The sequence below is a fragment of the Barbus barbus genome (assembly GCF_936440315.1).
Source record: "Barbus barbus genome assembly, chromosome: 33".
NCBI lineage: Eukaryota > Metazoa > Chordata > Actinopteri > Cypriniformes > Cyprinidae > Barbus > Barbus barbus.
The window spans coordinates 4,748,148-4,774,264 of NC_136761.1; the positions used below are offsets into that span (position 1 = coordinate 4,748,148).

Below are 26,117 nucleotides of genomic sequence, written 5' to 3' on the forward strand. Positions count from 1 at the left end.
TTCTGGATTTTTTTGTTGTTATTCTGTCTCTCACTGTCCAAATAAACGTACCATTAAAATGATAGACTCCCCCACTGTACACGGAAGCACGGATGGACAGAGAGGAAGAAATTATTTAATATGTATTTGCATGAATAAAATATTGCATGAATGCCCAAAAAATGCTTGAAACTAATAATCAAAAGTTGGCTTAAAATATTTTGGGTATTATTGGGTCTATTTTGTAAATGCACATTTATTTAAAAATTACCCAAGGTTCTGTGTCCAAGGCACTCATCAAAGTTTTGGGCCAGACCTCTAAAATGAGACAGCCCAAAAAATGACAAAAAATAAATAAACAAGTAAAAGTAAAAAATAAATAAATAAAAACATCATAAAAAGCACACACTATAAACATAGTCAAATTTTTTGGCAATTTGGCATCTTTAGCATTATGCTTTATGGCAGGCTATACCTTTATGTTAGCTGACTATAAACATGCTGACATAACCAACTTGCTAAAAGCTGAAAGAGAAAACTGACCATAAAAGAAGACAATTTATACAAAAGCCTGCTGTATAAGTACTCCTATTATATATATATATATATGTATATATATATATATATATATATATATATATATATATATATATATATATATATATATATATATACATACAGTATATATAGGACTCCTTGTGGCCACATTGAGAATGCATAAAGTAACTTCATTAGTTATGATTTGATACTGTATTCTGTACTTGTGTATGTGGAGAGAGAGGAGATGATGTTTCTCTTGGAAACAAATCAGATGCTCTTTCTGCACACTCAAAATCCTTTTTCATGTATGGTGCTTAATTTACAGACTAAAGTGTTTCTAAATGTGTCTTCTTGTGTTGGTTTTGTTACAACATAAATTATTTTAATTGCAGAAATACAACTAGCATGTCCTGAAATTTGTAAAGCTTTATCCTCCAACAGTGACAAACCTGTCATCAGTAGAACAGAGGGAGTAATGTAGGAACTTTGATGGGTGGTTTTTAAAAGTGTTGGTTACTATTAGACTAATTGTTAAAAGCAGTGCTTATTTTGGACGTTTTAGGGGGTGTTTAACTGAACACTTCAAATCTGTCCTGTTTCATTAAACACTTACTAAATAATGATCGGGTAATCACAATGTTGTCATTATCCGTCACAAACATGCAAAAATAGATGTTCCTCCTTCCACACACACACACACAACCTTGTTTTATTGTTGTAAGCACTGCCAAAAAGCAACCAAACATCTTCAGTATACTGTGAAGGGTCAGTTTTCGATACTTGATGTTTTTGAGGAACTCTATTGAGGTCAGTTTTTTCATCACATTCTTACTGTTTTACACAGAAAAGCAAATAATGAATCATAGCCTGTTAACAGAAGGCCTTGCTGTGGAGAAAATAAGCTTTTCCGGCAAAGGGAATACACAGATACAAGTAATTGACAACAAAAACAGATAAATTTTTTTTTATAATAAATGATTCACCCTGGCCATTACAGAATACAGCACATTTTAAAATATTCAGTATTTGAATATAAAGCAGTTATTTGAAATATTATTAATACAATTACTGTGTTGCTGTATATATATATTGTGGTGGGCTGAATAATCACACAACCGAACAAAGTGAGGTGAAGTCCCCGGAGGGTGTGTTTATTCAATAATGAAGAATAAAAGTGCAAGTGAATAAGTGCCGTCGGTGCGTGGTTTCCTCTTCTCCTCTGGTGCTCGCGTCCCTCGATCCTCAGCGTGGCGTGCAAAGTGTCCTGGTGCTGGTGGCGGGCTGTGCGGTTAGCCAGAGCTGTCTGGAAGTCACAAAAGAAACACACGTTAGCGGCTTGACTTGTAGGAGGCATTCCTCCTCGGCTTCTGCTCTCTCGCGGCTTTTGTAGAGCTCCCCTAAGCCGTGGCAGCTGGGTCCGATCAGCCCGCCGTGATGAGGAGCAGGTGACTCTCCTTCGTTGCCAGGTCCCTCGGGCTAAGGGGGAGGATGGGGCTGGAGGAGGAAGTCTCATTGACAGACCTGAGAAAGCTGTCCCCAAGCGGGAGAGTCCATCTGCATTGGCGTGGGCGGCGCCGGCCCGATGTCGCACGTCAAAGCGGAAGTCCTGGAGCGCCAGGAACCACCGAGTCACCCTTGCGTTCGTGTCCTTGGCCCGAGCCATCCATTGTAGGGGAGCGTGGTCGGTGACCAGAGTGAAGGCCCGTCCTAGAAGATAGTATTTTAGCTCCAGGACTGCCCACTTGACTGCCAGCGCCTCCTTCTCGACCGCTGCGTAGCGTTGTTCGGAGGGGGACAGCTTTCGGCTGATGTAGACCACTGGGTGTTCCTCACCGTCCTGCACCTGCGAGAGAACGGCTCCCAGCCCGGTGTCAGAGGCGTCCGTCTGCAACAAGAAAGGGCGGTTAAAGTCGGGGGCACGGAGTATCGGTTCAGACGTGAGGGCAGCCTTGATCTTCTGGAACGCCTCGTCTTCTGCTTCTCCCCAGCTCACCATCTCCGGCCGCCCTTTCTTGGTCAGATCTGTCAATGGGGTGGCTAAGGAGGAGAAGTTAGGAATAAAACATCTGTAGTACCCCGCCAACCCCAAAAAGGCCCGTACCTGCTTTTTCGTGGATGGTCGGGAAGCGTTGCGGATAGCGGCCACCTTGTCTTCTTGTGGGCGAACGAGACCCCGGCCGACTACGTAACCCAGGTACCTGGTTTCTGGTAGGGCCAGATGACATTTCCTGGGGTTGGCGGTGAGCCCAGCCTGCCGCAGTTCCCCAAGCACCCTCCGGAGCCGCTCCAGGTGGTCCTCCCAGGTCTCTGAGTGGATTACCACGTCGTCGATGTAGGCGGCTGCATATTCCTGATGGGGCCTCAGCAGGATGTCCATCATACGCTGGAATGTGGCGGGTGCCCCGTGCAGCCCAAAGGGGAGAACCCGGTATTGCCAGTGGCTGCTTGGGGTGGAGAAGACTGTCTTGGGTCTGGCCTGGTCGGTCAGGGGGACCTGCCAATAACCTTTGAGTGAGGTCGAGCGTGGAAATATACCGGGCTCTCCCCAGCCGATCCAGGAGTTCATCGACGCGTGGCATCGGATAGCTGTCGAACTCAGAGACCTCGTTCAGGCGGCGGAAGTCGTTGCAAAACCGGAGGGTGCCATCTGGTTTAGGGACCATGACGATGGGACTACACCAGGGACTGCGGGAGGGCTCAATTACTCCTAACTTCAGCATCTCCTGAACTTCCTCCTCGACAGCCTGTCTCCGGGCCTCCGGGAGACGGTAGGGCCTTTGCCTTACGACGGTTCCGGTGGGAGTACGGATGTCGTGGGTGAGGACTTGAGTTCGCCCGGGGAGAGGAGAGAACACATCCGCGAATTGACCGACCAGCTGGTGAAGCTCCGTCTTCTGGGCGGCCGACAGGTGGGGACTCATATCTACAACCACGGGAGTCGACGTGGCAAGGGCCGACAGCTGGGGCCCTGTTCCAACCCATCGTTTCAGCAGGTTGATGTGGTAAATCTGTGTCTCTTTCCTTCGCCCCGGCTGGCGGACCCTATAGGTGACGGGGCCGATCTTTTCGGTCACAACATATGGCCCTTGCCACTTGGCCAGGAACTTACAGGCTGATGATGGTACTAGTGCCAGAACATAGTCTTCAACTTGAAACTCCCGTGGCTGGGCCGCACGATCGTAGTTCCGACGTTGAGCTTCTTGGGCTTTGGCCAGCTGTTCCCGGACTAGGGGCATGACGCGCTCGATCCGCTCCCTCATCTCTCTCACGTGCTCGATCGTGGACCGATGGGCGGTGGGCTGCTGCTCCCAGGCCTCTCGGGCGACATCGAGCAAGCCCCTGGGCTGCCGCCCGAACAGCAATTCAAATGGGGTGAATCCGGTGGAGAATCCCGAAGAGCACATACGGTATCATCTGGTCCCAGTCCCTCCGGTCGTCCGCCGCCACTCGGCGGAGCATCTGTTTTAAGGTTTGGTTGAACCTTTCCACTAGCCCATCGGTCTGTGGATGGTAGATTGAGGTGCGGATCTGTTGCACCTGGAGGAGGCGACAGAGGTCCTTCATCATCCGGGACATGAATGGCGTGCCCTGGTCGGTCAATATCTCCTTCGGTATGCCTACCCGGCTGCAGAGCAGGAATAACTCCTTTGCGATGGCTTTGGTGGTGGCTTTCCGCAGGGGTATGGCCTCAGGATACCGGGTGGCATAGTCGACGATGACCAGGATGTGTTCATGTCCCCGGGCTGACTTAGGCAAAGGCCCTACCAGGTCCATCCCGATTCGCTCAAAGGGGACCCCAATAATAGGTAATGGTATGAGCGGAGAGGGGGGTGGACGTCGAGGGGAGGTGCGTTGGCATTCCGGGCAGGCTTGACAGAACCTCTTCACATCACCGTCCAGTCCTGGCCAGTGGAAACGGTCCCGGATCCGTTGGCTGGTATTTGCCGTCCCCAGGTGGCCAGCCATGGGATGGGAATGGGCGAGCTCCAGGATCGTCTCCACTTTTCCTCTTGGGACTACCAACAGTTTTACTACCTCCCCTCTCCGCTGAGCGACACAGTAGAGCAGGCCGTCTTGCACTATGAAGTGGGGGGTCGGATGGGGGGGTGGTTGCGCCTCCTCGCCTTCAACCACCCTCACTTGAGCCCAGCAATGTTTAAGGTGCTCGTCCTCCCTTTGCTCTCTGGCGAAGTCTCCCCCTCGGTCTCTCCTTGCCGAGCCGCCATGTGTTCCATAAAACAGGAAAAAAATAAATAAAAACAAATCAACTTGATGGGGTGTGAGCGGCGGTGATTCTTCAGCTTTATGCCCGCATCCTCCACCAGTGTGGCGGACTGAAGAATCACACAACCGAACAAAGTGAGGTGAAGTCCCCGGAGGGTGTGTTTATTCAATAATGAAGAATAAAAGTGCAAGTGAATAGGTGCCGTCGGTGCGTGGTTTCCTCTTCTCCTCTGGTGCTCGCGTCCCTCGATCCTCAGTGTGGCGTGCAAAGTGTCCTGGTGCTGGTGGCGGGCTGTGCAGTTAGCCAGAACTGTCTGGAAGTCACAAAAGAAACACACATTAGCGGCTTGACTTGCAGGAGGCATTCCTCCTCAGCTTCTGCTCTCTCGCGGCTTTTGTAGAGCTCCCCTAAGCCGCGGCAGCTGGGTCCGATCAGCCCGCCATGATGAGGAGCAGGTGACTCTCCTTCGTTGCCAGGGCGACGCTGATAGGCTCCCGGGACAGGTGTCACAATATATATATAAAAAAAATGCAGCCTTGGTGAGTGAAGAGACTTCCTTCAAAAACAAAATCTTATTCCAAAATTTTGACACGATAGTGTACATGTACATATGGAAGTTATTTTTTTACAGTTTATCTAGATTTTTTTTTCTTTCTGTAGTTGCACGTCCACATTGGTTGTCATAGAAACATCAGTAAAGTGTGTTTTAGAATATCTTACATTTGGCAATGAATGTTTTGCAGTTTTTAAGTACACAGTTTCCCAAATCTGCACACTGGTCATTAATTGGATTTGTTTCAGTGTACTTTCTTTTTCTCAATATTACAACAGTATCCCATTATGAACTTTACACAGTTATTTAACTGGACTGAACCAACACTGAACTGACTGGTGCTGTATAATTGCATTGTTGTCTCACTACAGCTGCTTTTTAGTAGAATCGTGTAATGCTAATTTTCAGCTGCTTAAATGTGGTGAAATCTTGCTAAAATACTGGAGATGTTCATTGGTGCCCCTCCCAGCTGGTGGCACCCTAGGCTGTCATGACACGAACAGAGAGAAGAGGCGAGAACTCAAGCGCAGGGAAATGATGATACTTTAAGCATAAAAGGAACAAAACAGAAACAAACTACCCCGAGGGGGAAAACAGAGCATGGCAGAAACAAGAATCAGGAACACACACGACTGACCGTACACAACATGTAACAACGTGGCCGAACAGAACTGCAAACACCAGGAACATAAATAGGGACACAAACGAGCAGGAACTGGTGAATTCACTAAACCAATAACGAGATAACAAGAGGGCGGGGTTAGACAATAGACCGGGGAAACACATGGCACAAACCACAACAAACCCATGTGCTCAAACAAAGACAGTGACATCTGGTGGCCAACCAGGGCACACCAGCTGGATCGTGACACTACCCCCCCATCAAAGGAGCAGCTTCCAGATGCTCCACCTGAGAAACACAAAAACAAATGTCAAGGAGGGAGGAGGGATAGAGGCAGATCAGGGGGAGGGATGGTGGGCCTGGCCCATGTAGCGGCAGGGAGCCTGAAGACCAAGGCCGAGCAAAAGGCCAGGGCGGATCCGGAAGGATGGACCGGGGGGGCTCCAGCCTAACAGGAACCCCAGCGCACGGCCAGGGTGGGGCCGGAGGGACAAACCAAGCAGGCACTAATGCGTCCGAAGGCCTGGACAGAGTCAGCAGCTTGGCAAGCAACCAAGATGGCCTCGACATGACTGGACGCTTGGGTGGTGCCGGCAGAGCAAGGAGCTTGAGTCTGGGTGGCTCTGGCAGGGCAGGGAGCTCAGGTGGAGCCGGCCGGGCAAAGAGTTCGGGTGGAGCCGGCAGGGCGAGGAGCTCGGGTGGAGCCGGCAGGGCGAGGAGCCTGGGTGGAGCTGGCAGGGCGAGGAGCCTGGGTGGCGCCGGCAGGGCGAGGAGCTCGGGTGGCGCCGGCAGGGCGAGGAGCTTTCGCTGTTCAGGAACAGCCTCCTGGCCAGCAGTGAGCTCCTGGATGGCCTCCTGGCATTGTGAGACGGAGGAAGCCTTCCTTCGCCTCCTCCTCCGTCTCCAGGAGCGGGATGCCGTGGCATAATCAGCCTCCACTGGGGGCGCAGCTGCGGCCTCCTCGGCCGCCTCGGAAGCGCTGTGAGCGGGCACCGCCGCCTCGGAAGCGCTGTGAGCGGGCACCGCCGCCTCGGAAGCGCTGTGAGCGGGCACCGCCCGAGGCACAAAAGCCACTCCCGCTGGGAAACGTGCCAAAACCTCCACGAACTCCCCAAAGTTCAGGTGGTCCAGCCCCCTCATCCACCACTCATTGAGGGGCTCCTCAAGGGCCCTGTTGAAGAGGTCCTTGAGAGCCTCATCATTGTATCCCAGACCCTCCGCTGCATCACAAAACCTGAGGGCCAACCTCCTCACGTCAGTGCCCCTCTGACGGATGGAGAGCAGGAGCCAAACCTGGAGGATGCGTTGGTAGGCGGGGTTCCTCACGTTAGAGGCTGGCGGATGGTGAGAGTCCATTCCCTGCTGAGTTCTCAGAAGTCGGCCACGTTCTGTCATGACACGAACAGAGAGAAGAGGCGAGAACTCAAGCGCAGGGAAATGATGATACTTTAAGCATAAAAGGAACAAAACAGAAACAAACTACCCCGAGGGGGAAAACAGAGCATGGCAGAAACAAGAATCAGGAACACACACGACTGACCGTACACAACATGTAACAACGTGGCCGAACAGAACTGCAAACACCAGGAACATAAATAGGGACACAAACGAGCAGGAACAGGTGAATTCACTAAACCAATAACGAGATAACAAGAGGGCGGGGTTAGACAATAGACCAGGGAAACACATGGCACAAACCACAACAAACCCATGTGCTCAAACAAAGACAGTGACATCTGGTGGCCAACCAGGGCACACCAGCTGGATCGTGACATAGGCGACCATTTGCTTAACCTATGCCTAGAATGACATTGTCCAATTTGTCACCCAATAAATTAATTCGTAATGCTGATATATACAGTTTGTTTTAGATGGAAATATAGATGGAAGTATACTAGTCAACAAAAACTTGACTAGTAATGCTGGACTCATGGCCAGTTCATATGCACTTGGGTATGCTTTTTGTCATGATTGCTTCATGAGAGGCTATTGTGGTTATTACACTTCATGATAAAAAGTGAGTGAAGTGAAGTGACATTCAGCCAAGTATGGTGACCCATACTCGGAATTCGTGCTCTGCATTTAACCCATCCAACGTGCACACACACAGCAGTGAACACACACACACACCGTGAACATACACCCGGAGCAGTGGGCAGCCATTTATGCTGCAGCGCCCGGGGAGCAGTTGGGGGTTCGGTGCCTTGCTCAAGGGCAATATAATTGTATTATAAAACAATAGAGGCATCATTGAGATGCATTGCTGTGGTGTGGGTATGTGTGTGTGTATGTGCGTGCGTGCGTGTTTTTGTGACATATGAGGAAACAAATTTGTATAATGACATGGGTATAATATAGTTATTACAAGGAGAAGGTGATTTATGAGGACATCTACCCATGCCCCCATATTTCAAAAGGCTAATAAATCATACAGAATTAGCTTTTTTGAGAAAATAAAAATGCACAAAGTTTCCTGTAAGGGGTAGGTTTAGGTGTAGGGTGATAGAAAATACGGTTTGTATAAAAACCATTACACCTATGGAATGTCCCCACAATTCACAAAAACAAAGGTGTGTGTGTGTGTAATGTGCTGAAGGTTAGATCAGACAAAACATAGATGAGGCCCATAACCTTCTCAGGACAACAGGAAGTTAGGACCCTGTATACACACACACACACAGACACACACACACACACACGCTAACATACAGTTGTAATTCTGACCAAGTTTGTTTTCAGTTGGTACAGTTGAAGTGCTCAGGTCAAGACTGTTATAAAAGCATGATGTATGATCTTTTACATTAATGTCCTTAGCGTGATTTCTGTGGGTCTGTTATACGGAAGCCCTTGTGTCTGATCCCTGTAAGACTTTCCAGATCTATCCTCAAACACTTTTCTCTCCTACAATTATAGCTCGACTTGAAGCACACGCTAACTTCCTTTATATTTTACTGTAGACAGGCCTTTATTTTGCTCTGCTTCCTGAAACTTGACAGTGGTTTTTATTACACATTTTATTGTCTATCGGCTCACATTGCATCAGGGGATTTATACCATTGAATTTAGTGTCCTGTCATATAGGACTGTGGATATACTGTGAACAAAGCATTTTCACAACAATCTCCTCACCACGGACAAATTTGTTGATAAAAAGTGTTATGTGTGACATTAGACATTTGCTTGCTTTCATCTCCTCTGGTTTTCTTCTCATGCACTGTTTACTTGTTGAACAGGCAATCAGAGTGATACCTTCCAACTACGGGCTCAGCCACTGATTCAACATGTTCAAATGTCTGAAAAGCCGCCAGTGCGTCCAGCTAGTGGGAATGGTGGAGAACAAACTGCAAAATTGGGCCGACAAATGGTCAGCGATGGCTTGACATTGGCTGACAGTTGACTGTCAGCTTGGTGCTGGCCTCATCTTTAAGTGTTGCATTATTACTTTGTGCAGTGTGCTATCCATCTCATATTCCCTTAAGAAATCTTACCCAACCTGAAAAAAAGGAGTTTAATTGGCACTTTTCATTTCTATTTGGAATGTTATCAGTATTCAAAGACTGTCTGGTGGGTGAAGTAACCTGATCATCTGTGTTGCTTGTTTATGCAGGCAGATGTGGCAAATGCTATTGATCCCTGACCCTTTAAGCAAAGGCTGCAAAGATTATCACTGTAAAGCTGCTTTGAAACAATCTGTATTGTACAGAGCACTATAGAAATAAAGGATGCTTGATTTTGTTCTTGGCCTTTGCTTAATTTGTTTACAAAACAGCAAAATAATCAAATATGTGTGATTGAGACTATAACATTTTGTGGGGTTTGGTTCTGATTCAGGGTGTCTGATGTGTCTCTCTCTCAGACTCCTGAACACAATCAGACCGGGTCTCGTGAAGAAGATAAATAGACTGCCCACTCCTGTAGCTGCTCTGGTAAGTGTTTCTGCTTATCTATTCATTCAGCCCTGAAAAAAAACAATCTATAATGTATTTCCATAATACTACTTTGCTGAAAGAAGTATTATGGTTTCCACAAAATATTAAGCAGCACAGCTGTTTTCAACATTGATAACAATAAGTATTGAGTACCAAATCAGCATATTAAAATGGTTTCTAAAGGATCATGTGACACTAAAGACTGGATAATGGTGGGGAGTCTGGGGACTAAACATTCTGCTTTGCCATCATAGGAATAAATTACATTTTAAAATATATTAAATAGTTACTTTAGCTAGTAATAATATTTCACAATACTGCTACTTTTACTATATTTTAGATCAAATAAATGAAGACTTCAAAACTTCTAAAAGACTTAAAAAATGTAAAAAGTCTTATTGACCCCAAATGTTTGATGGCACATGAATGCTTTGTGTAAATATCTGAGAGGTGCCACATACTGTTGTTTTTGAGCACTATTATCGGTCCTGCAGATTTGCTTTATACAACATTAGGAAGATCAGGCCCTTTCTTTCGGAACATGCTTCACAACTCCTTGTTCAAGCTCTTGTTCTGTCCAGACTGGACTATTGCAATGCTCTCTTGGCAGGGCTTCCAGCCAGTTCCGTCAAACCTCTATTAATCCAAAATGTCGCTGCAAGATTAATCTTTAATGAGCCGAAAAGAACGCACATCACACCTCTGTTAATCAATTTGCACTGACTACCAATAGCTGCTCGCATAAAATTCAAGGCAGTAATGTTTGCCTACAAAACCAACACTGGCTTTGCACCCTTTACCTGAAATCAGTACTTCAGATATATGTGCCCTCTACAAGCTTGCATTCTGAAAGTGAACGACGTATTATTGTACCGTTCCCAAAGAGGCACAAAATCACTTTCACAGATTTTTTCACTAACTGTTCCCTCCCACACTCTCTGTTCTAATTCTATTTTATCTGTCTGTCTTCTTTGTATCTATTAGTCTTCTTTTTATCTATCTGACCCTCTAACACTAGCTTTCTTTTTCTATTCTATCTACTTGTTTTCTTATGAAAAAAAAAAAAACCTAGCTAGCTTTCTTTTTTTCCTATTCTACTTGTTTTCTTTCATTAAAAAAACAACAACAAAAAAACCTTGCTACATGTACTGTGTTAGGCTAACCAAGATTTGTCATAGCGCTTGCATGTTGTTGGTCTTTTGTTGGTTTTGATTGCTTCTGTTGGCCTCATTTGTAAGTGGCTTTGGATAAAAGCATCTGCTAAATGACTAAATGTAAATGTAAAATGTATTATTTGATGAGTATTGTGTATAAGAATAGCTGATTGGGAAACTGTTACGCTGTGGTGTTTATTTTTTCCCCAATTTTTATATATATATATATATATATATATATATATATATATATATATATATATATATATTTTTTGTTTTTTCAATATTTTTTCTTTCCATTCAAATCACTATGGAAAAAAAAAGCTGAGAAAAATGGCGCCGATGATGGCAGCTATTATGCGTTGCTCTTCAGTGTCTGTACTGTTTTTGTTTGTTTTTTGTTTTTCAAATACGATCAGTTTTACCAGGGATGACCTGCTGAACATTCGGCAGAACACACCACAAAATCTTTTACCGGATTTTGATTTTTCTGACATTTTGCTGGACATTGTAGTTGGCGGAGCCGTAGCTCTGGTCAAACGCTACAGGAGGCTCAGGCGGCGGGGGAAGAGAGCCGGAGCGCTCGTGAAGCTTCGTCAGCGCGGATTTCGAACAGCGTTGCCTAGCATCCATCTGACGAATCTCTGCTCTCTACCCAACAAAACGGACAAACTCCTTCTCTCCCGGACAAACAAGGACTTTTCTAACTGTGCTGCTCTGTGTTTCACGGAAACCTGGCTGAATGACGACATACTGGACAGCGTGTTACATCTGCCTAATTACCAGCTGATCAGAGCAGATCGGGGCGCAGAATCAACAGGGAAATCCTGCTTCAGTGTGGATAGGAATGAAGGATATCACCAGTTACAAGTCACCATCCCCCAGCACTGTGGAGAATCAACACCTGGCAGACAACTTGAACGAGTTCTTTTGTCGTTTTGAAAGATCACCCCACACCCGCTCTGAACACCTCTCCACACAACCATTCACACCTCTAGCAACCCCTCTCTCCCCACACCTACAATTCAAATCAGTGAAGAAGATGTGTGCCAGGTCTTCAGGAAGAACAAAAGAAAGAAAGCACCAGGCCCAGACGGTGTGTCACCAGCCTGCCTAAAAACCTGTGCTGATCAGCTGGCCCCCATCTTCACACAGATTTTCAACAGATCACTGGAGCTGTGTGAAGTCCCCTCATGCTTCAAACGCTCCACCATCATCTCCGTCCCAAAGAAACCCAAAATTACTGGACTTAATGACTACAGACCTGTGGCTCTAACGTCTGTAGCCATGAAATCATTTGAAAGACTGGTTTTGGCTTATTTGAAGGACATCACTGGACCCTTACTGGACCCCCTGCAGTTTGCCTACAGAGCAAACAGATCTGTGGATGATGCAGTCAACATGGGACTGCACTTCACCCTGCAGCATCTGGACAGACCAGTATGGGATGATATTAGACTCAAAATGATTAATAGATGCATGCACAATTCTCCATATACTGCATAGATTTTATGCATGTATCTTACTAACCACGAACAAATGTCTTTCAATTTGAGTCTGTGGAATTCAGGATTAAATGATTGTGCAGCGATTTTAACAAATACAGACATGTTTGAGCATAAAAATGTTGTGATCTGCATTAATATATCATAAATTGCTCATGCAAAAAGGAATCCGTGCATGTGTGGATCAGGTGACACGTGCATTTATTGACATCTTGTTTGCATTAATCTTGTTCGGTTCATTTGTATTTTGAGACTTCATTTTCGCAGTTTGCAGCATTTCACGACACCCACACACACAACTACCAATGAACAAAGCCCAGTGCAATTCATTAACGTGTACACGATTTGAAAAATTTGCAAATGTGCATCACTACACTGAAACAAATGCTTTTCAGCCAGTGTCTTCAGAGTTAAGAATTACATCAATGTGCAGCATTTTGTACAAATAGAGACTTATTTTTTAATACAAATGTTATAGTTTGTATTAAACTATCATAATTTGTGCATGCAGCGATTAAAATGTGCATTTGTGGATCAGGCGACGCACGTGCATTCATTCACATCTCTTCTGAGTCGATTCTATTTGATTCATTTAATTTTGAGATTTTCATTCCGCCCGTTTAGCCTTGCCCAATCCACACACACACAGCTCGCGATCCACACGCAGCTGAGCCTAAGAACATCAGCGACCAGGATGGTGACGAGTCTGCTTCCAGACAGGAGGATAAGGAGCTGGCTGTCTGGTCCAGTCTTAACAACCTGGAGCTTAACACGCTCAAAACTGTGGAGATGATATTGGACTCCAGGGGAAACCCCCCTGCTCTCCCCCCACTCACCATAATGAACAGCACTGTGACTGCAGTGGAGTCATTCAGATTCCTGGGCACCACCATCTCCCAGGACCTGAAGTGGGATATTCGCATAGACTTCATTGTCAGGAAGGCCCAGCAGAGGTTGTACTTTCTTCGCCAGCTGAGGAAGTTGCCACAGGAGCTGCTGAAACAGTTCTACTCTGCCATCATTGAATCCATCCTCTGCACCTCAATAACTGTCTGGTTCAGCTCAGCTACCAAATCTGAACTCAGACGACTACGGAGGTTAGTCCGGACTGCAGAGCGTATCATTGGTACAACCCTCCCCACTCTCCAAGAACTGTACTTATCCAGAGTGAGCAAAAGGGCTGGTAAAATCACTCTGGACCCCTCGCACCCAGCACACTCCCTCTTTGAACTTTTACCGTCTGGTCGACGCTACAGAGCTCTGTGCACCAGAACGACCAGACACAGGAACAGTTTCTTCCCTCAGGCAATCCATCTCATGAACACTCAACAATTAACGTGGACCACACAACTATAATACACTATCCATTCACCACACTCACTAATCTTATCTTATCTTTATTTTCTCATTTCTAATTTGCACATACTTGACCTGTACATACATAGTTGTCTATATTATATATTGTGTTTTTGCTGCTTTGTACATTGCATTTTGGTTAATTGTTGTTATTCTTTTATTATCTATGTCCTGTCCTGTTGCTGTCTTTCTGTTGCACTGTGGAGCTTCTGTCACTACAACAAATTCCTTGTATGTGTAAACCTACTTGGCCAATAAAGCTCATTCTGATTCTGATTCTGATTCTGATCACTAAATACATTAAACAAATACAGAATTCTTTTATAAAGATTATATTTTTACCCATATTTTGTCAGCTTCTTCTTTTCCTTTTTTGTGCTAGTAAAATGCTGCACCTCACACACACAAACATATTTTTTTTTTTTGCAGTGTACGTTTTGTAGTGGGCATGCAGTTTCACTATATACAGTCAGTGTCTACACCATTGGTGTCCTGGATACCACTTTGAAACAAATATTTGGCCCCACTTTGAGTAAAATGTAAATGTTTTTGAAGATGTGAACATTTTGAAAAGTTTATAACATTCACTGCATCCTTGGGATAATCAGTTAATGTTTATATGGAAAACATGTCTCTCTGAATAGTCAAATAATTAACCATCTGAGTCTGTGTGACATTAGCTGTGGAGAAAGTTCACATTAACTTTCTACAGTGATGAAAACATCTGGTATGATCTCTGAAGAATCTTCTTGAATTGCTTTGTGGTAAAGTTTGGTAGTTTGATGTTAGCAAAACTTTAAGGCCACTGCCTGAGTCTTTGTGGTTTCATAGTTTAGTTACGAAATGGATATTAGTCTACATGTCAAACCCTGTATTGAGTTAAAATCACGCTGAGGCTTCAGGCTAATGAATGCACCTCTTGTTTTCTTTAAGGATTTCAGTTTTGCCCTCCACCTCCTTTTGTCCTCTCACATCAGTCACGAGTCTCAGAGTCCTGTACCCTCCTCTGCTCAGCCCCTGAGTGAATAAAAACAAGTATGTTCAAGACAGGGGGGCGACTCTCTATTCATTTAATGACTTCTTTGATTAAGGCAGGCGTAATAAAAAGCTTTGTAAGAGTTTGGACGACAGCAGCCAGAAGAAGAAAACAGAGTGAAAACAACAGGTGTTAATCACCCAGTGCTTAGAATTTGTGTTTTGAAGGAAGTTTAGTTTGGCTAGGCCATTTCCTTTCTCCTCCATCATTCACCCCCTTCCCTCGCTAGATTGGGTGTCTTATCTTCCCCGTTCACTAATCAGTGCTGCCACCCTCATAACAGACATGGGTAATTACACGCCAGCATTCCTTAAATCTCTCTATCTCACTCTCTGCCTGGTTTCCTCCATGTCTTAATGGGATCAGAGCTACAATTACGCTGGAATATCTTATTGCACTTTAAAGCCCTAAATGCTTCCTCTCGCCTATTATATCAGACAAGATCTCTCATGTTCGTATTACAATAACTGTTACAATAAACCTAGACAGGTATCATATGCATGCTTGTTGTGAATGCTGTTCCAAATGGTGGGCAGCAATGTTGCAATATATTAAATATAATGACATTATATTTTATATAAGTTCTGGTCATCAAATCCAATTGTTTGAGCATTTCTCATTCCAAGAGTGCAGATATCACAGTCCAACAGCACTGGGGACTCTGCTTGTCTATGTTTGTTTCAGACAGACTGTCAGTCTGTGCATGTTGTGTTTAGTTTAAACTTTCTGGATATTACACTGATACCCCAGCTGTTCTGCTGAACTTTTTTTCTGAATTTCAGCATTTTTTCTTGTGTTATATTGCTTAAATATTACATTGAATTCTAGTTAAGGAATGAAACAGTATAGAACCTCTTGACCAATAACAATAACCGATAATCAGTAGTTTGTACTAGTGGCCATAACTGATATGGAATATGCAAAATGGCAGCAGATGATTCATATTCAAACAATTCCAAATATGTTTTTGTATTACTACTCAAATGTTACAGAAGACCAAACCAAAAAGAAAAGGGAAAAAGACAAGAATGAGGAAAGTTTTTTAAATTGTGATGTGACCCCACGACCCTGCCTGGGACTATGAGGAGGAATCATTTTTGTTTTTCAGGGTGGCCTTTGTTTGGAAGATTACGTGGAGGAGTTCACTGACATCTGCCACTGAGCAACGTGTGATGCTCGTGAACCTCATGCTCATGAAAGGTTTTAGGTGTTCCCAGAGGTGATCCCTGCTGGAGTCTAACACAATACATCAACTTTGATCTCTGGATGAACAGGTCCTCCTTTGAGGTGGGAAACAGTGATGAGAAGAACAGCGCAACCATCCATGAATCATGTCACTCATTCCAGATTCCATCCAGCATCACCCATCTAGACGGACAGTCAGCCAGAGCCCACCACAGATGGAGTGCCCAGATGGGCTCCTCCTCACATGAGCCGTCAGCTCCACCTCGCCCCTTCAGGACTTCTGTGTCACCCTAGTTCTCCATCTGGTCAGCTCCACATAGGTCTCCACCTCCAGCGGCTCCGTCTCCATCACTCATACCCAGGGAATCGTCAAGGGCATCTCCACCATGGCTCCTCCCTCCCTGGACTCCACCATGGGCCTCCATTCTGGCTGGACTCTGGTTTCCCACCTGGCTTCTCCTGCTCCTAGCTCCTCCCTCCATCATCACCAACATGGTGCCTGCTTTTTACCTGCTTCCTGCCATCCTCCAGAGCACCCTCCCTCCTTCTGCAGTTGGACTTGTTATGGCGCTGGGACTCGCCTTCCAGGAGTTGGGGAGTACTGTCACAGTTATGTTCTGTATAGGTCTGTTCCTTTGTCATTTCTTCTTGTTTTTCCTATGCCTGTTTGCCTGTGTTCCATTTGCTAATTTTTGCTATGGTTTCTGATTCGTGTGCAACTGTTTCACGTCCTATTAATTATCTAGTCTGTGTATTTAAGCTCTGAGTTTCTTCTGTTCACTGTTCGGTCTCGTTTATGGTATGTTGTGTAGTGTGTTGCACGGATTCTCGTGTTTATTAAAACTCCTTGTGATCTTTCTTCATCATGTGCTTTTTTTTGTATTACTACACATGTTACACGTTACACATTTTTACTTTGCTACAAACACTGGATCTTGTGAGACTGGTTACTGGTTAAAAAAATGATAAAATAAATAAATAAAAAACAGTGAAAGCAAATATTAACAACAATTATGATAAATTAATTTATCAGTAAATAATATATTAGACAGTAAAAGGTATCAAAAAATAGTTTATTTAAAAATCAAATATTCATGCATTCATGACATTGCTGCAGTTGCCTTTAATCCAAATTTGAAGATTTTAGCTTTGAGGAAAATTACGCAATACAGCCCAAGGGACTTTGACATTTTTCAAGTATTTCAAAACAAAATACCACAACCTGAATTATTGCAATCATTGCACTTTCAGACAAGCTCAGGTCTGTCATCTTCTAAAATAATGCAGGTCTTCTTGGCACTTGCAACCAGCTAAAAACTATTGTCAAGAGCAAATTGCACAAACATGCTGTTATCTCCTGCATCATAATAAAACAGGTTAACTCCCCCTTCCTTTTCCTGTTTTTTTTCTTTCTTTTTGGTTAGTAGGACTTTTGGCCCTCCAGACTTACTATTTTGTAGCATACAGTTAGGGTGCTCTCAAGTTTGTTTTTGCTTGTTGTTAGTTTTGCATAAACTGCTGTAATATAGCAATGTTTTAGTTGGTAGCTGTGTGCTCATACGGAGAAAAAGGCCAACCTGAAGTGCAGACTTGGAATGTTTTAGAGAGTTTGTCAGGGTTTAATAGATAAGTGTGCTCAACGCTTATCAAAATAGTTAGAGTTATAAATCATAATTAAAATGAATTGAGTAAATTATCTCAGTACATTACTTTAGTTCAAGAGATTTTCAAAGATGGAATTTGAAGTTCAAACCCAATACATTTATAAAGCTTACATACATTGTTTATAGGTACCACATTATTTGCATAGGTTCTGTTGAAAATAGAAATTAAATGAGAAATTTGCACTTGGAACAAAGAAAAATTAATATTTCCTAAAGATGCTTAAAAACAATACTGTGGCATTTTGTTCCAAAATCATTTTATAAGAGTGCCCTGTTCTGCAGCCCCTATCCACCGCCTGCTTCAGCAGTCTGCTTCTTATTTTCCCTGTTTCTCCACCACCAATATTATGTCTGGGTAACGGATTTGTGGTGGTAGGAAAATAAACAAAAGACGATATTGCATCAACACAATCTTCCATTTATTAAACGTTAAACAAAGACAAGGGCAGAACTGAGGACTTATAAAGGAAATGGAACAAAGGAGCAAACGAAATGATTAATGCAAAACAGGGATAATAAATGATGATTAACTAATGACAAGAACCGGAACAAAACCAAATATGGGCAAACAGGAACTAAACAGAAACCAACACATGACAGTCTGCTCACCAGTTCCTTTTTATGCAGGTGTCAGCGCATTGTTTATGAGCTGTTTTTCTTGGTGGAGAGGCTGTATGAACGGAGGTGAAGTAAAATAGGGACAAATTCTGTGCATAATCTGGGAACATGACTGCTACATTACACCATCAGAAGTATCTACAGCTCTTTTATTTATTATTAAATTAAGTTCAAGTTCAAGTTGAGCTTTATTGTCATTCTGCTACATGTGTGGACATATAGTGGAACGAAATGTCGTGTCTCGCAGGACCACGGTGCTACATACTAGTTAAACATAAGATAAACATACAACAATACAAGTATAAGAAAAAAATAATAGAGCATCTGACTATAGACAAAAATAGACCATCTGAATATACATATACTATAACTACTATACCTAGTTGCCTAGACATACACAAACTGAGACTGTACAAGAACTTTACATAAATACTGTAAATTAAATTATGCAAAAGAGATATTTGTACATGAAATTGTGCAAAAAATATTAAATTATATATATTTTGTACATTAAATTGTGCAGATTAAAGAGAGATTTTGTGGGAAGCAGCGCATAGTGCAAAACATATTTGTAGTGCAATGCTCAAGTAAACATTATTTTGTAGTGCAATGCTCAAGTAAACATTTTCTTATTGAGTCTTTGTAGCAGGGAGTGTTTATAGAAAGTGTCTAGTGTGCATATAGTGGGATGCGTTACTACAGGTGGTTTGTATAGCCCACTCACCTGTGTGTAGCACACTCAGAATTGCACTTAGGAAAAGTTGTCAACAGTATTAATGAGTTTGGGTGGGGGTCAGAGGGGGACAGGGAGATTGGAGTTAAGAGCTCTCACAGCCTGGGGAAAAAAGCTGTTGAGCAATCTGACAGAGCGAGCTTTGATACTCTGGTACCTTCTACCTGATGGTAGGAGCTGGAAGAGGTTGTGGGAGGGGTGGGTGGGGTCTTGCACACTCTCTGGCAGTGTTCACTGTCTGTTGTAGGGTCTTGCGGCCAGCAGCACTGCAGTTCCCATACCAGACAGTGATGCAGGTGGTCAGCACACTCTCAATGGTGCCCCTGTAGAAAGTGGTGAGTATGGGTGGCGGGAGACTTGCACTTTTCAGCCGCTGTTGTCCCTTCTTGTTGAGTGACGTGACGTTGGTGGTCCAGATGAGATCCTCTTGATGCGCACCCCCAGGAATGTAGTCCTGCCGAGACTCTTCACAGTTGAGCCGTCAATGGTCAGTGGGGGATGGTCAACAGAGTTTCTCCTGAAGTCCATCACAACCTCTTTTGTCTGACTCACATTGAGGGACAGGTTGTTAGCACCACACCATTTCACCAGCTGTGCCATTTCCTCTCTGTAGAGCGTTTCATCGTTGTTGCTGATGAGGCCTACCACAGTTGTGTCATCAGCAAACTTGATGATGTGGTTGGAGCTGGACTTGGCAGTGCAGTCACGAGTCAGCAGCGTGAAGAGCAGCGGGCTTAGCACACAGCCTTGTTGGGCACCTGTGCTCAGTGTGGTAGTGCTGGAGGAGTTGTGGCTGACACGGACTGACTGAGGTCTTGCTGTTAAAAAGTCCAGGATCCAATTACAGAGGGAGGTGTTAAGGCCCAGCAAGTTTAGTTTATGGATGAGCTGTTGTGGGATTATGAATGATGTTGAATGATGAGCTGAAGTCGATGAACAGCATTCTCACATAAGAGTCTTTCTGTTCCAGGTGAGTAAGAGCTAGGTGGAGAGTGGTGGATATTGAATCGTCCGTGGAACGGTTTGGACGGAATGCAAACTGGAATGGGTCCAGTGTGTTAGGGAGACTGGATTTGATGTGATGCATGACTAACCTCTCAAAGCACTTGAGTGCTATGGGACGATAGTCATTCAGACAGGACAAGGGTGACAGGGTGACTTCTTTGGTACTGAAATTATGGAGGTGGATTTAAGACACGTTGGGACGACTGCTTGGCTCAGTGAGGTGTTGAAGATGTTGAGCAATCTTACAGAGCGAGCTTTGATACTCTGGTACCTTCTACCTGATGGTAGGAGCTGGAAGAGGTTGTGGGAGGGGTGGGTGGGGTCTTTCACGATACTGGAGGCCTTGCTGGAGCATCGTGCAAGGAAAATGTCCAGGATGGAGGGGAGAGGGGCACCGATGATCTTTGTGGCAGTGTTCACTGTCTGTTGTAGGGTCTTGCGGCCAGCAGCACTGCAGTTCCCATACCAGACAGTGATGCAGTTTGTATGCATTGCCGATATCCAAAAGACTTTGTCGATCATAGATGTGTTTTGGGGTGATTTCCTTATGAATTAGCAGTAAACTGACACTATTTGGAGATGAACAGACGGCATTAAAAGACATAAAAGCACTGTCTTTGGGACCCAGAGAAGCCGCTGCGTCTGACCACGCCGCCATCGCCATCTTGCCAAATTAATATCTTGGCATTTGGCACTCTTCAACATGTTCAGTCAGTTTATCAAATTTTTGACCTTCTGAAGAAACTAATGTTCAAAACTACCCTTTGAAAGCAAAATTAGCCTAATGTCTCTATTCCTAATGTGAAACTGAATGGATCAGTGGAAACAGTTCTTGTAGTGTACTTTGCGCCTCACCATCTGGCATTGCTGTCTTCATCTAATGGATAAATCTGAGTTTGGCACATGCCAGCAGAATGCAACTGTAATGTTGCAGGAGGAGTAATTGTTTAGCATTGTTTTTCATGACTTTGGCAGGCTTCTTACTGCTAAGGAGGACTGGAAATATTAACTATAATAGTTGAACATTGTACATTATTTGTTATTTCAAATGGTCAGTTATTCTATGTTTGACTGTCTAATTTAATATATCAATGATGTTAGTAATATTTGTCTCATAGTCTCCCATACACAGGGCAATGCAGTACAGAGCCCAAATCACTTAAAAATATACCAGCATAGATATATTTAAAGGTGCCAAAGAATGCATTGATACAATATTTTAAATTGTTCTCTGATATCTACATAGAATGTATGTGGCTTAGGTAAGGGCAAAAAAATCTCCAGAAACGGTTTTACATGTTCATTTAAAACTCTAGGATTTCTCCCTAGAATGAAATGGTCTGTTATTACCTTATTTGGATGGGTCATGAATAATAATGTTGAGCTCTGATTGGCTCTTTCACAGTGCGGCTCAAAGTTGAGCTCTGCTCTGATTGGCTGTTTCACAGTGTGGCTCATTTTAGTAGCTCACACAGCAGGAAGTAAACACAGGGAAAATATATATTTCAATACTTTCCCTCGTAGTTATATCGTTGGGTATTTATACTGTATATAAAATGTGGGCATCAGGTAGCCGCTATTAATATGCGGGGCATTGAAATCACTTTTTAGTTTCACTTTCACTTCCGAGATTCAAGATCGCACGTACTCTGTTTATACTATGGAGCGGCAGTACTTACCACACATTTTACAAGATCAGATGCTTGTCAGTTGTGTTCTAAGCTAAGTGAAATCTTATGTACTGTAATGTAACAGGCTACCGCTAGCAAGGAGGTAACCATGTCCCTTTAGTGGCTCGCGTTATTTTATTAGAATGCGATATTTGTTTTCCGTGCCTTTCTGAATACAGACACCAACCCATCCCTGCCCTTCAATTCAATTCAATTCAGGTTTATTTATATTGCGCTTTTTACGATACAGTCGTTGCAAAGCAGCTTTACAGGATATTAAGTTTCTACAATATATTTATATATTGTAGAAAATTAATACATTTAACTTATGGCAAAATCTGTATATTGTCTGAGGGTTGTGACCTCTGAGGGGTTGGCATAATCTCTTCTCAGGTGTTTGGTCATCTCAGATCATTTAAGGGTGGGATCCAGAGTGAAGCTTCTGTAATTCCTAGTTACCACGGGATGTTAATCCCATGGTAGAAACAGAGAAACAAATAGAGACATAATTAGCGTAGCTGCTCTTCCATCCAAGCAAAAATGATTTGATCAACCCAAGCTAAAGAATAATTAAAGCTGTAAGCAGCGATGAAAGGGCCCTCGCAGGAAAACAGGGAACGTTGAGCAATAGGCTTTTAAGGTAGCTAAAAGTTCCTGCTGCCAACAGGTGGCGCTATGATTATAACTGAATATTGGCATGTAGATGTCTTCAGGCTAGGACTCTTACATGTTTAAGTTAGTGTAAAACTAGTCATTTACTGTTGCCAGCAGGTGGCGGTTTGATTATAACTGAATTTTGGCCTTAAGATGTCTTCAGGCCAGGACACTTATAAAACGTGTGAAGTTTGGGGTAGATTGGGCATTGTATGCATGGGTTACAACAACTTCCTGTTTCATAGTATTAATAGCATGCTTTAGCACTTAGTAAGTGTTGCTAGCATGTTTGAGCATAGTTCTAGCATGTTTAGCACACAATGACATATTTTACTGTATTGCTAATAGTGCATCATAGTGTTAAACATGTCACTTCCTGTTCCCATTAGGTGGAACTATAACTATAACTGAATATGAGCATGTAGATGTGTTCAGGACAGGACTCTCATGGAACGTGTGCCGTTTGAGGTAGATTGGACATTGTATGCATGAGTTACAACAACTTCCTGTTTGATGGCGTTAATAGCATGCTTTAGCACTTAGTAAGTGTTGCTGGCATGTTTGAGCATGTTTCCAACATGTTTAGCACACAATATCACATTTTACTGTGTTGCTAATAGTACATCACAGTGTTAAAACATGCCACTTCCTGTTGCCAGAAGGTGGCGCTATCACTATAACTGAATCTTGGCATGTAGAAATGTTCAGGACAGGACTCTCATCAAACTTGTTAAATTTGGGGCAGATTGAACACTGCATGCCTGAGTTACATCAACTTCCTGTTTCACTGCATTATTAGCATTCTTTAGCACTTAGCTAAGTGTTGCTAGCATGTTTTAGTATGTTTGTAGCACGTTGCCAGCCTATTTAACACTTGTTGATGCTTTTTAATATGCTCATAGGAGTCCATTACAGTGTTAAACATGTCACTTCCTGTTGCCAGCAGGTGGTGCTATGAGTATAACCGAATACGGGCATGTAGATGTGTTCAGGACAGGACTCTTATCAAACTTGTTAAAATTGGGGCAGATTGGACACTGCATGGCTAAGTTACAGCAAATTCCTGTTTCGTTGCATTAATAGCATGTTTTAGCACTTAGTTAAGTGTTGCTAGCATGTTGCCAGCCTATTTAACACTTGTTGATGCTTTTTAATAGGTTTCTAGGAGTCCATAATAGTGTTAAACATGCCACTTCCTGTTGCCAGCAGGTGGCACTATGACTATAACTGAATATGAGTATATAGATGTGTTCAGGACTGAACTCCTATCAAACGTGTGAAGTTTGGGGCAGATCGGACATTGCTTGCCTGAGTTTACATTAACATTTATGCATTTAGCAGATGTTTTTATCCAAAGTGACTTACATTGCATTCAAGCGACTTACATTGCATTCAAGTTACAGTTTTTACATTTTTATCAGCTCTTGCTTTCCCTGGGAATCGAACCCATGACCTTGGCGTTGCTAGCGCCATGCTCCACTATTTGAGCTACAGGAAAGCTACAGCAGCAGAGTTACAGCAACTTCCTGTTTCATGGTAAAACATCAAATTTTGTCAGGCCTCCAGGGACACGCCCCTTAACGAAAACTCAAGATCTTCACAATTTAACATCACAAAGGCCTTATGATGACACTTAGCAAATTTGAAGACGATCTGATTAAAACTGTAGGTGGAGTTCGTCAAAGTATGAGGCCTGGAAATTGCAAAAACTGCACAAAAGTCGTACAGGAAATAAAAAAATGTACTTCCTGTTGTGTTTTTGGATGTTGTACCAAGAGACGTTTTTGTAGGTAATGGTGTGTTACACGTATGTACCGATTTCCGTGCATGTATGTAAAACGTAGGTCAAGGCGCACTCCGTTTAAATTTTACAGGTGGCGTATCAGATGTAAATATTTGCCAGTTCTGAGTGCAAAGAGTTTAATTAAAATTTGGAGCATGTTTAGCCCCTCAATTTTGGAGCAATTCCAATTGGGTCCTCACACCATCGGTGCTCGGGCCCTAATAATGTGTGTTTGATCAGATATAACTGCTGTACAAGATTGATGCATTATGTGAATGCTTGGCTAAAGAGATGTCTTTAATCTAGATTTAAACAGAGAGAGTGTGTCTGAACCCCGAACGTTATCAGGAAGGCTATTCCAGAGTTTGGGAGCCAAATGTGAAAAAGCTCTACCTCCTTCAGTGGACTTTGCTATCCTAGGTACTACCAAAAGTCCAGAGTTTTGTGACCTTAGGGAGCGGGTTGGATTGTAGCATGGTAAAAGACTAGTTAGGTACGCAGGAGCTAAACCATTTAGGGCCTTATAGGCAAGTAATAATATTTTGTAATTGATACAGACCTTAATAGGGAGCCAGTGCAGAGACCGTAAAATTGGGGTAATATGATCATATTTTCTTGACCTGGTAAGGACTCTCACCGCTGCATTTTGGATTACCTGTAGCTTGTTTATTGAGGATGCAGGACAACCAGCAAGCAGTGCATTACAATAGTCTAGTCTAGAGGTCATGAATGTATGAATTATCTTTTCTGCTTCAGAAACAGGTAACATGTTTCGTACCTTGGCAGTGTTTCTAAGATGGAAGAATGCTGTTTTTGTAGCCAGGTTTCAGTCAAACAGAATACCTCAAAACTGTTATCTGTGATCATTTCACTTAATCATTGCACACAATAACTGCTTTGGGTGTGAGTGACCTAATGTTTAGGAGCCCAAACTTTAAAAAAATGTTTTTGTTCATTTAACATACATTTTTCTGGTTTAATCACGATCAAATTTTTTCTAGATCCTGCATTAAATTTATATTTTGACCTCACTATTCAGGGAACAGACACAGTCTTTATAGATTGAACAGCGCAAGTTCTTCTATCATTTAAGTAGGTAGAACAAAAGTCATCATAGCAGTTAACGTTATTTGAGAATTTGCTTACTAGTCATATGGAGCGTAGCGTCCTGGAGATGTTGTCTGACAGGAGTTCCGCCCCGACTCTGCTAGGGTGCAGGCCATCAGCGCAGAAAAGCCTAGGACACTCCCAGAAAAGATTCCTATTATTGACAAAGAGCAGTTTCTGTTCTTTACAACATGACAATAACCATTCTTTTAAAGCAAAAAGTCTACTGAACCTTTCGCGTCCTCGTTGATACGTGGGAAGCGGTCCTGACACGATGATCGTTGTCGCGGGCGATGTGCTGCCATCTCGATCAGGCTCCTGAAGTCCCTCTTCAGTGTCTCCGTCTGCCGCAGCTTGGTGTAGTTAACCCCCGCGTGCAGCACGACAGCGCCGATGCTCTCGTCGCCCTTCAGGATCACAGGTATTTGCACAGAAACATCGAGAACACGAGCACCAGGGAAACAGTGAGTGTGCACTTTACCTTCAGCTAACATAGCACAGACGTGCCAGACGATGGAGTCTCTGACGATCACAGCGTTGCTTTCCATCTCGCAGAGGGGAGCTAAGTGGTTCTGGGTGGAGATCCCGAAGGCCTGAGTTGGCGGAGGGGCAGAGGTCATCGCCCGGGACCTGGCTCGCGTCTTCCGCTGCTGATGCACACTAGGATCCGTCGTGTCCCGGCGCCGGAGTGAAGGACATCTGGGAAGATCGTGTCCTGGGTGTATGGGGCCTGTGCAGAGAAACGCACGGTGTAGAAGTGGTGGGAGTGTTAGCAGCGCGCTGTATACTTACCCCGGAC

The 26,117-nt window shown here is 43.7% G+C and overlaps 1 protein-coding gene across 1 annotated transcript in view; it reads left to right on the forward strand.

Moving 5' to 3' along the window:
* The window catches only part of limch1b (LIM and calponin homology domains 1b), a 265,697-nt gene that overhangs the window by 104,153 nt on the left and 135,427 nt on the right, over positions 1–26,117 (forward strand). The window contains exon 3 of the mRNA XM_079391189.1: positions 9,776–9,845. Within this exon, the coding sequence (XP_079247315.1) occupies positions 9,776–9,845 (70 nt within the window). The remainder of the gene's footprint in view (positions 1–9,775; positions 9,846–26,117) is intronic.